This window comes from Dreissena polymorpha, chromosome 4 (genome assembly GCF_020536995.1).
Source record: "Dreissena polymorpha isolate Duluth1 chromosome 4, UMN_Dpol_1.0, whole genome shotgun sequence".
NCBI classification, from domain to species: domain Eukaryota; kingdom Metazoa; phylum Mollusca; class Bivalvia; order Myida; family Dreissenidae; genus Dreissena; species Dreissena polymorpha.
This window is the reverse complement of record NC_068358.1, coordinates 100,476,936-100,489,065: the sequence shown is the minus strand read 5'-3', so window position 1 is coordinate 100,489,065 and position 12,130 is coordinate 100,476,936. Positions and strand designations below refer to the sequence as shown.

At 37.9% G+C, this 12,130-nt stretch overlaps 1 protein-coding gene across 1 annotated transcript in view; it reads right to left on the bottom strand.

Moving 5' to 3' along the window:
• The window catches only part of LOC127879952 (protein Jade-1-like), a 34,461-nt gene that overhangs the window by 9,038 nt on the left and 13,293 nt on the right, over positions 1 to 12,130 (bottom strand). Inside the window, exons 5-13 of the mRNA XM_052427086.1 lie at positions 11,685 to 11,842; positions 11,263 to 11,304; positions 7,835 to 7,995; positions 6,035 to 6,183; positions 4,806 to 4,868; positions 3,343 to 3,461; positions 1,992 to 2,097; positions 1,342 to 1,518; positions 793 to 935 (exon numbers count right to left, since the gene is read on the bottom strand). Of these exons, the coding sequence (XP_052283046.1) occupies positions 793 to 935; positions 1,342 to 1,518; positions 1,992 to 2,097; positions 3,343 to 3,461; positions 4,806 to 4,868; positions 6,035 to 6,183; positions 7,835 to 7,995; positions 11,263 to 11,304; positions 11,685 to 11,842 (1,118 nt within the window). The remainder of the gene's footprint in view (positions 1 to 792; positions 936 to 1,341; positions 1,519 to 1,991; positions 2,098 to 3,342; positions 3,462 to 4,805; positions 4,869 to 6,034; positions 6,184 to 7,834; positions 7,996 to 11,262; positions 11,305 to 11,684; positions 11,843 to 12,130) is intronic.

The following is a 12,130-nucleotide window of genomic DNA, read 5'->3' as shown; positions in this document are numbered from 1 at the left end:
TGTCACAATATTGCACTAAATATTCAGATAAAAGGAAACGTCTTGAGGGCACAGTAGTTGGGGGGACAATAATTTTTTTATAGAAAAATTTAAAGGGCCATAACCCTGTGAAAAATCATCCGACCAGAACCCGCTGATAATATGCACATCTCCTCTTGGTAGTGAAGCTTCCCATAAAGTTTCTTGAATTCCGGTCATTAGTTGTTGAGAAATAGCCTGGACAAAAATTGTGCACCGACGGACAGACGAAGCGGCGACTATATGCTCCCCCCAAAATAAATGTTGGGGGAGCATAATAAAACAATAGAGATGAAAACTTGACAAAACCTGATCTTCCAACATTGAACATGATATAGCTTAATTCACTCAAAATTAAACAATAATACACCCGTCTTAACACATGTAATTGTGCGGAAATTGCAATAAGAAACAGTGACCTTAACAATTATCCAACAGGCTGGAATTGCAATCCCAAGCCAAGTCGAAAAGAAAGCAATCTAAACACAAATTTGTGTCTTGATCTGTGAAAACTGGGCAAAATGCATGTGCGTAAAGTGTCTTCCCAGATTAGCCTGTGCAGTCCGCACAGGCTAATCAGGGATGACACTTTCCGCTTTAATGGTATTTTTCGTTTAAAGGAAAATCTAGTTTAAGCGGAAAGTGTCGTCCCTGATTAGCCTGTGCGGATTGCAAAGGCTAATCTGGGATGACACTTTACGCACATGAATTATGCCCAGTTTTCTTAGAACATGACTCATTTAATTGCCACAGTTTTGGGTGAGCACTCCATACCTCCGTGCCCTGAGTGTGGCCCGCTCTTCCTCTGTCATGTGGGATTCCTTGACCGGAGACCCGTTGAGAGACTTGCGGGGAGAGTCTGGGTCGGACTCCGAGCTGCGACGATCTTTCTTCCTGCTGTGCTTAGGACAATAGGCCTGCAAACAAGAAATGAGCCGCGTTCTAGGAAAACAGGACCTTATCATGAATACATGTGCGTAAGAGAAATATTGTCCACTTGAATGGCACTATTTTATTCAATCAAGGTTTTCCTTAGCAAAAAATCAAATTAAGACGGAAAGAGTCATTACTGATTCGCCTATGTGGACTGCACAGGCTAATATGGGATGACACTTTATGCAAATGAATTAAGCCTTGTTTTCTGTTATGTTTACCTCAAATAGTAAAGGCTTGCACATATATTTAATAATTATTGATTATTAATATATACAAATTAAAAAAAAATGTTTTTTTGTATTTTCGATAATTAGGCTATAATTCTGGCTATATTCCCCCCCCCACCCCCCCAAAAAAATACTATAGTGAAAAATATTTGAAACAAACCTTGAGTTTGACATCATCTGCAGTGTTCTTTTCCTCTACCAGCACAGTTTTCATCTCCAGCTTGTCAGAAATGGCGCAGGTGACATGGAAGGCCGTCTTGCAGGACTTCACAGAACACTGGATGCAGGCTCCAGCCCTCTCCTTACACACGCAGCATATCAACGCCCACCGACTGGCCTGCAAACAGTACATACTTGCTGCAATTCTAGTCCAATAGTCAGTTTGATTTGGTCCTTTTACATACAGGTATATATTGCTAGTCCTGATAGGGTTAGCTTTGTGATTGATTAATTAAATTGACATGACGAAATCTAAATACTGAAAATTTCCTCATAAGTTGAAAGAAGACACAACAAGACAGCGTACTTTTCAAATATTCTTTGATGGTACAATATTTGTTTTTAGTCAGTCACCAGATACAATGACCACAAAGTCATATCTGAGGTTGAATATCTGTACTAGTTGTATATAGTATATGTAAAGTAAAAGATCAAAATACATAAAAGAGACAATAGATGTGACCATGCCAAGATATTAGATTTTAAAATATTTACCAATTTATTATAGGTGAGTTTAATTAACTGTGCAAGCAATGGCTGCATATCAGCTACCTACAAATAAAACTACAGCATAATGCCCATACTACATACGGGTATCATGGATATCTTGGTGATCGGTTCCATCTTGTCCACACAGCCAATGGTCACCTCCGGGATCCAGATAGCACAACTAACATGGGCCCACTTAGATCCACTCCTGATACATACAGTCATAACACGTTATATTTGAGTCTCGCATATAGAAACCAAGCTTAATTCATGTGCATAAAGTGTTGTTCAAAATAAGCATGTGCAGTCTGCACAGGCAAATCTGGGATGACAATCCCCGCTTTTAGGGTATTTTTCCTTGAAAGGAAGTCTTTCTTTGCTAAAATCCAATTTAGGCACAAAGTGTTGTCCCTGATAAGCTTGTGCAGAGTGCACCGGCTAATATGGGACGACACTTTACGTACATGCATAAAGACCCATTTTCCCAGAGGGGGCTCATTTGATTGATTGTGAAACTGTTGCCCTAATGTTAACATACCAACTTAAGAACAAATAAAAGGCCAACCAATATAAAACTGAGAATCTGAGCAGGGTCACTTCAACTGGTTCCAATGCAAATGAGGTACACTGATAATTTTATATCTCTGTTATGTAAAATAAAGCCTCGGAATCATGTGAAATATGTCTGCGAATCATACCTTGCTTCTACTAGCATTGGAGATAGTGGAAGTGCATAACAAAATCAACTAACAATAACTAACAAATATGTTCGCTTTTACTAATTTTTTTGTAAAAACATAATGATAGTTGACCAGAAAGCTACAGATAAAATTAAATGCTGTTAATTACAATTAGCAATAAAGAATGCATATTTTGTATAATACATAGAATGTGATATAATTGAGCCTCCCTCAAACAAACCAGGATTTCATGCTTGTGCATAAAGTGTAAGCCCAGATTAGTCGTAGCGGTCTGTACAGGCTAATAAGGGGCAACACTTTCCACCTATACTGGATTTTTGGTTAAAAGAGACTTTCTTTAAACAAAAAATTTCATAAAAGCAGAAAATGTCCTTAATGATAAGCTTGTGCGGACTGCACACGCTTATCTGGGAGAAAATATTACACACATGCATTAAAGCTTGTTTTCAAAGAACAAGGCTCAATTATATGTCCAATCAATGGTTCTAGAGCAGTCTATATGTCCAATCAATGGTTCTAGAGCAGTCTATATGTCCAATCAATGGTTCTAGAGCAGTCTATATGTCCAATCAATGGTTCTAGAGCAGTCTATATGTCCAATCAATGGTTCTAGAGCAGTCTATATGTCCAATCAATGGTTCTAGAGCAGTCTATATGTCCAATCAATGGTTCTAGAGCAGTCTATATGTCCAATCAATGGTTCAAGAGCAGTCTATATGTCCAATCAATGGTTCAAGAGCAGTCTAACTCACCTTGTGCTCTTCATGGCCCCTCCCACTTTAGGACAGAGTATACATGCAGGTTTGATGCCAAGAGCACACGTCCGACACAACCAGCTGCCCTCCGGTACTGTCTGGATACCGTAACAAGCCTGCAAATAGCACAATCATATCGTAACAAACTTGAAATGTCACAATTATACCGTAACAAGCCTGAAAATATCACAATCATACCGTAACAAGCCTGCAAATAGCACAATCATACCTTAACAAGCCGAAAACGTCACAATCATACCGTAACAAGCCTGAAATAGCCCAATCATACCGTAACAAGCCTGAAATAGCCAAAATCATAGACTAACAAGTCTGAAATAGCCCAATCATAGACTAACAAGTCTGCCTTTTCACAATCATACTGTAACACGTCGGCAATTTCACAATCATACAGTAACAAGCCTAAAATGTCACAATCATACTGTTACAAGTCTGCAATTTCGCAACCATACCCGAACAAGCCTGCAATGTCACAATCATACCGAAACAAGCATGCAGTGGCACAATCATACCGTAACATGTCTGAAATGTCACAATCATATGGTAACAAGCCTGCAATCTCATACAAAACATTGAGTCATTGCTTCATTAACAACTTCCATATAATCATTTAATAGAGCCTTGCTCTAGGAAAACTTAACTTAATGAATGCATCGACGTAAAGTGTCATCTCAGATTAGCCTGTGCAATGAATGCATCGGCGTAAAGTGTCATCTCAGATTAGCCTGTGCAATGAATGCATCGGCGTAAAGTGTCATCTCAGATTAGCCTGTGCAATGAATGCATCGACAAAAAGTGTCATCTCAGATTAGCCTGTGCAATGAATGCATCGGCGTAAAGTGTCATCTCAGATTAGCCTGTGCAATGAATGCATCGACGTAGTATCATCTCAGATAAGCCTGTGCAATGGATGCATCGGCGTAAAGTGTCATCTCAGATTAGCCTGTGCAATGAATGCATCGACGTAAAGTGTCATCTCAGATTAGCCTGTGAAATGAATGCATCGGCGTAAAGTGTCATCTCAGATTAGCCTGTGCACAGGCAAATTGGGGAAGCCACTTTCAGCCAAGACTGGATTTTCGCTAAGGAGAGATTTCCTTTAAACGAGAAAATTTGATAAAAGTGTTAAGTGTCGTCCCTGATAAGCCTGTGTGGATTGTCCAGGCTAATATTGGATGACACTGTAAGCACATGCATTTAGCCTCATTTCTCAAGAGCGTGTTTCAATTACATGATCTGATACTTTACTCTTACAGCAGTGATTTGCACATTATTTTTTTTTAATTCACAATATTAAAACATCACATAAAGTAAGTGAATCATACAGTTAACACATTTATTAACAAAAACATTAAGGGCACATATAACCAATTTGGCCTTCAAACTAACTAATGCTCTACATTGAAGTACTTAAGAATATTTTCAACTAAGGCGAGACTTACTTGATGCACACAAATATCACAGCCGTCACAGAACACCATCTCATTAGTGTCCTCACTCTCAGGCTGAAAAACAATACATAACTTAGATTTTGAGCCTGACTAGAGGAAAATGGTGCTTAATGCATGTGCTTAGTGTGGTCCCAGACTAAATTGTGCAGTCGGGGATGGCACTTTCCACTTCAACTGGATTTTATTATAGAAAAAAAATGTTCGAAAGTGTAAGTGGACAGCACAGGATATTCTGGGAGGCCCTTTTTGCACATGAAGTAAGCCCCACATTTTCCTTGAGGGAGGCGCATTCAAATACATGAAGGATAAAAAGCAATTGCAAATGTTGATTAAGACAAGACATCATTTCTCTCCAACATACCAAACCAGGCAATGATTTGCTAAATTGCAAACTGTTGTCTTTGTAACACAAATATTTAATAACCTTTAATATAGGAAAGGCAAACTATCTGCATGAAGTATTTCTCTCTGTCAGACGCACTTAAGAAACATGTAGAGACAGATTGAGTGTGTTGTCAGATTTTTGTTGATGGACAGAATACATTTTAAATTTCTCTTTCTAACTTAGCACAATCTTTGCTATTAAGGCTAAATAAAACCTGGAGAGCAAATTAATGAAATCACCTCATTATAGCTTACTTGTATTCAAGATTATCAAATCCATTTAGATATCATGAAACAATAGTCAGCATGACGAACACAGGGTCATGGAAGCCTTTATGTAACCCTTTCCCATTTAGAGGCAAAGGGAAAATGGCTATATGCAACCAGCATAAAACCAGAACAATCTTTGATTTACTTGCAGTCTATTCAAGTTTAATGCTGTTCATTAAACAGCATTAAACATCGATATATCTTAGGGTTGGAAATGAAGCCTTTAAAAAGTTGAGTCTAAAAAGGTCTAAAATTCAATTTGATTTTCTAAAGGAGTGCAAATGGACAAAATGCTCCATTCCCCAAGCCAATTTGTTTTCCCAAATGCAATTTAATAATTCCAAATTGAAGGTTTCCAATAAAAAAATTGTTTAATAGGTCAACATTTGGTTTATCTCCAAAAAAGTTCTACAACTAAAACCTTAGTAAATATTAGTAATATTAAAATCACTGTTATTCTCAATTTTGAAGTATTTGTCAGCGAAATAAACAAAAACCTCTATTCCACCTATTCCCAAAATAGCAATACCAATCACTAGAGAGGTAAAGAGGTAAGCAACTCGTACAGATTGGCAGATCTCGCAGACAATGTCCTCATCGTACTCAATGCCCAGCCCTTCCTCCGTCTTCTTCTTTGTCTCCATTTTGTCATGACAACGAGCCTCAAAGAGTTCCAGCACACGCTCCATAGTCCATTCTAGGACCTGTACAGCCCCTGCAAAACATGTAACATATAAAGTGGTTGTAAAACAGACTTGAGCCAACCTCTGGGGCTTAATAAATGTGTGTACACCAGGGCCCTCGTCTGGCAATTTTTACCGCCGAATTTGTTTTTAGTTTTTTTTCTTTTATACCTATGTTGCCAGCTGGTATTGTGCTTCTAACCTTTGATTAAATGTATATTTATGTAAATCACATTAAAATATAGCAATATTAGGTGTTGAATGGTTGGTGAAAAGATCTTCTAAAATTCCCCTTTTCACCCAAAACAACGCGAAATTCCCCCTTGTGAGGGATGTGGGTGGCTTCCCCTGGCGGCAAAAGAGGGCCCTGTACACTATAATCCAGAATATCTTGTGCAGTCTGCACAAACGTAAACGTTTACTGTCTTCGAACCACCGCTATGTGGCTGATGAAAAACATCCCTAAAAGATAATATTATAACAAGAGCACCGCATAACAGGTGCCACACTCGGCTACAGGTGCAGTTTTGAACAAATGAAAGCTTGTCAGATTTTATTTTTTTTAAAGGTCACAGTGACCTTGATCTTTGACCTAGTGACCCAAAAATGGGTGTGGCTAGTAGAACTCATCAAAGTGCATCTACATATGAAGTTTCAAAGTTGTAGGTTGAAGCAATTTGATTTTAGAGCCAATGTTCAAAACCTTAACAAAATCTTAAGGTTTTAGCACGACGGGCATGGCAGACGTCGGACGACACGACAAGCTGGCTATGACAATACCTTGGGTTTTCTCCTAAAACGCCTCGCTAAAAATGGGCATAAAGGGCGTTAATAATTAGTGTTTATCCTTAAAAATCTATTTAAAGATATTTAGGTGTACAAGTACTGATTAACTGCATCAGTGTTCTAGTGAAATGTGCAGTGTTAGCTAAGTATACAGTGTTATGTACTCTCAGTAGTGAATTTGATTGCAAAACAAAGGCAGACACAATGTGAGGATAAAATTTGATGTTAATTTCTTTCATGCCTATGGTCATTTGGTTTTAAAGAATTGAACATGCGATCAGTAAATTCGTGGATCGGTTTCACATCTCAAGACTTAAACAAGTATGTCTCCACATTTGCCAATATATATGGTAATCAGGGTAGTATCTGGATACCATATACATTTATGCGGATACCAATTCTTGTATCCTTCGACATCCCTACTTAAAACGCAATAATGAACTAAACAATGATACACATCCGGCTCTATGATTTCCTATACGAGCGATTATATGAGTCTTGTTCTCGGAAAATTGCGCTTAAAGCATGTGCATGAAGTGTCATCCATGTTGCCAGAGCACAAGCTAATCAGAGCACACGCATTAAGCCCCATTTTCCCATGTCTAGTGCATACAAGCCCTTACTGACTTCCTCCTGTTGCTCATCTGTGTGAGCGAGCTAGGCCTTGTCTGGATCATCAAGAACCCAGCCACATTCTATTTCTAAATGCATGAGCGTGAAGTGTCGTCCCAGACTGCACAATCTGCATAGGCTAATAAGGGCCTACACTTTCCGTCTAGACTGGAATTTCATTTAGAACTTCCTTCAAACAAAAATTCCATAAAAGGGGAAAGTAGCATCCCTCATAAGTCTGGGAACATACTTCACACACCTGCACTAAACCTCAACCCCACTTACCGACTTCCACCCGTGTCTCATTGAGCTGGATGAGCCAGGCCACGTCTAGATCGTCGAGGTCGTACCGAACCACCTGCTCTGAGAGCTGGGACATCCCCGTCAACTCATGCATGCCAAGCTGATAAGTCTCGTCTTTTACTGCATGCAGACACTTCTTGGGCCTAGCAATTTGTGCAATAATACAATGGTAATCTAGGCTAGGACTAAAACAAATCTTGAGCTCCTTATTTAAGCTAAAGTTAAGTTTGTGTGCAGACACCTTGCAATGTTCACTCCACAATAATCGATAGCACAGGACTATTATCTAGGCAATAACTACAACAATATGTGTCATAATAGCATTGTCACCTGGGCAATGAATACAACAAATCTTGAGGTCCATCTTATTAAAGTTACGTTTAAACCTATTTATCTCAGTTCAATTACATCATTTGCTAATTGAGAAGCTCTTGGGTCCGTTTTCTGGGTAACCCAGCACTTGGTATCTTGGGGGTGATTTAAAGATCTGACATCTCTCATTCAAACACTAAATAGCATTTTCTGCATCATGTATGAACTTTCTGGAAAAAAACATCTAATGTGCCAAGAGAGACGTTGTTTGAATCAAAATACAGTAAAACTGCGATAACTTGAGGTAGCACGGGACTGTCCTCGATGCTGGAGTAATCGTAGGTTTCGAGTAATCCATGGTATTATTTGTTTTCACTGTTTCGGTTGGTGATGCTTATCTTCTGACTGCAAACGCTTTATTTACATGTAAGACGGTGTTTGGAAAAGAAAACGCTTTGTAAAAATCGCTTAAGGTTACAGTATACTAAACTAAACAATAAGAATGATCGTTCATTCATTTAATTTAATCAACATACACACATAACACATATAATAAACAAATATTCTGATCAAATAGGAATTGGCTGAGGTAGCTTTTATACCATACATTTTATCATTATTATCGATGCTGGTAATTATGTAATTATCATTAAAACTGTGTGGCTTTTATATGCATCTCAAAGGATGACAATTTGCAGTGTTTCTCAAACTTCTACTAACTTCACACCTAATCAAGCGTTTTTTGTCTGCTTGATTGCGCTGTTTTCACAACTCAAATATTTTTAGCACCAACCAGACAAGAAATTGTCTTTGAATAATTGCCGGTAAATTACATGTGAAATGCCTTTCAGGGACCAGCATACATCCTCAAGTTGTCGGAAATCGCATGTCTGAGTAATGACGAGTATTTTTATATAGAAATTATAGGAAAAGTTAGGGACTTCCTTTAGTGCTCGAGTAATCGCCAGTTTTCGAGAAATCGCCAGCTCAAGTAATTGCAATTCTACTGTAATCATGGTCATGACATGTTAAACTCAGGGTTTTCCACAGGCCATTTAACGATCCCTCGCCGGGGTGCTTGAATTTCGAAATCAGAGTCCCCGGGGCGCTTGAAATTTTCCAATCAGTGTATTTTTCAGTAAAAGAAAGTGGAGTTTCTCTATCAGTGTATCAATATTCCCTGTTTTAAAAGAGCACTCGGTACCTACTTTCACAAGTTATCGCCATAAACACCACATGGGGTAATGGATAATCCACTGATAAGACGCGCGCATCGATTATTCTAGCCACATAACACATTCATTTAAATGCTGACAAGGATGTATCAAGTAACTTTCCAGTCGTCAAACTGTGATGTTCATCGTCCAATTGGTTACGCGAATGCTTATGAGGGCGGGGTTAACTATCGACCATTACTTTTGATTGACATTGGGCACGAAAAAGAGTTTATCGCAGCTTGATTAGCAAGAAGTTGTACCACTTACGTAATATAAAACCGGTAACTAGTACAGTACAGTACATTAAAGACGGTTTCAGGCATCATCATCACACCTTTTTACTGTAAACAAGTGTTACCTATGACTCATAATTAATACGAGAAATTAATTGCAAGTGGTTATCAATTAATGACTTATAGCGAGTAAATTGTGCAAATAACTCCCGGTTACAATTATGCGATAACAATTTAATTCCAGTACATGTTTATTTCATCATGTCCATTTACAGAACTGATTCACCTCGTTTTTCTTACATTTATTCGACACGCTATGCGCGTTAACACATTTTCATTGAATTAATTACGCACACTTCTAGATGTTTCGTCCGATAATCGATACTTAGAAGACTGATGATGGCAACCGGTCGTAATCCTAGTGGACAACGTGAATTTCATGCATCATTCTGTCAAAACATTTATTCAACTTGTAAAGTGTTTAAACAAATTATCGTTGAATTCATAACGCAACTGTTAATATTTGTTGAAATCTCAAATGGGAATAATTAAATGTGTAAACCGAAACCCATTCCCGTAAGTCGATGTTAACGCGTTTTTAATCCGAAACATACTTCCGAATGTAAATGTTACCGCAACGTTAAAATCAAATTAGCAGTGCAAATTTATTTTGTGTCAAATCTTTTTCTCAATTAAAAAGAGTGCGAAAATTATGCAGCATATGTCATTTCAGGGACCTATACGAACATATAGGTCCCTGGTCATTTGCATAGAAAGCGTCCATGTATTGAGTGTTTTAACAAACACACAACACTTCAGGGCATTGACGCATGTTCAGAGGCAATATTTCATCAAATCTATAAATAGTCACTTAAAATTTATTTGATATATACTATAGAAAAATGGCAAGGTTTGTGTTAAAGAAATAATTGAGAGCGTTTATCGTAAATATTTACCAGAAAGTGCAAAACGGAATAAACGGAATTATCGGGTAATAAATAGAAACTTGAAAAATAGTAAGTATACAGTAATAGAGTCGGGTTGAAACTGATGTCTTGGGGAATCGTTCGAGTCGGGATTTTACTATCTGTGCGGGAAAGTTTTAAAACAATTAAACAATATAAAAAATTATATATATTTTTAAATGACTGGGGGATTTTCTTAAAGAGTCATAGCGCACCAAATGACGTCTTTTGACGCTGTTTTTCTTTGAGTTATAACGCACCACTGAACGTGAATTGACATGTTAAATTTATTAAAAAAATCAACGTCGGGAGGGGTGAACCACCCCTATCAGTCCTGGGGTGCCTGACAAAATCCTGTGGAAAGCACTGGAACTACCATTTAAGGTTGTCATAACAGGGAAACTGAGGATACAAGAATTTCGCCTTTGTCCATGAAAACTGAGCAAAATGCATGTTCGTAAACAGCCGTCCTGGGTTAACCTGTGCGGGTAAACAAAATTTAGGACAACACTTTCCGTTTTTTTTTTCGTGTAAATGAAACCTCTTCTAAGAAAAAAATCCTGTATAAATTCAAATACTTTACACAGGCTACTTAAAGCACATGAATTAAACCCAGTTTTCCCACAGTGAGGCTTAAATTTAACAAGCACACGTTACAACAACACACAAACAAGACTACTCACATTTTAAAATCACCTGAACCTCCGGTCTTTTCTGTTACTTCCCTGAAATCAAATCAAGTTGTTTGTTTGATTTGTTTTCAGGTTAGGACAAGGCAAATCAGCATGAAATATATATTTATTATAAAGCAATCAATTCGGCACTCCATTAAACTATATTTATTATACATTTATATATATATTCAAGCGAAATCATAAGTGGTAGACAATCATAACTCAATCATCGACAAAAACTATGGTTCAGAAATCCACTTGTTACCACAAATCAAGGCACAAAAAAGTTACTTGAGTTAAGTAATGTATCTTTCCAATTAGTCAGTTCAGAAGTCTAACAATTTTCTTGGAAATTTTTTTTATTGATAATCCTTTTTTTTAATGGATAACAAACAAAAAATAAGTTACATTAAACTCTCTATTTGACTGACCTCATTACTACAGGCAGGATGGCAACCTCGTTGACAGGCACCTGCACCCCCCTCTCCCACTCCTGCTTCCACTGGTCAGCTATCAGCAGGTAATCTTCTGGGGCCAGGGGCTCAGAGTCAGGCAGCTTCATGGCGCTGATTAAATCCTTGCGGAACAGCTGCATGTACAAAGTCTCAGCATGTACTGGTACAGTAAGTTGCGATTTTCTCTCAGTAGGGAAAGACCGAGAGCAAAATAGCAAAGAAATATCAAAGAAATCCTTAATTTGCTCAAGACAATATTTTCTACCTTTGACCTTGATTTGTGACATTGATCTTCAATCTAGTGACCTTGCCATGACACTCTTTTTCAGCATGCTAACCACTAATGCCATTTTTTTTGCCATGCTGGACACAGATATGCTTCTGACAGTGTCACTAATTTCCTAAATTTTACCTTTGAACAT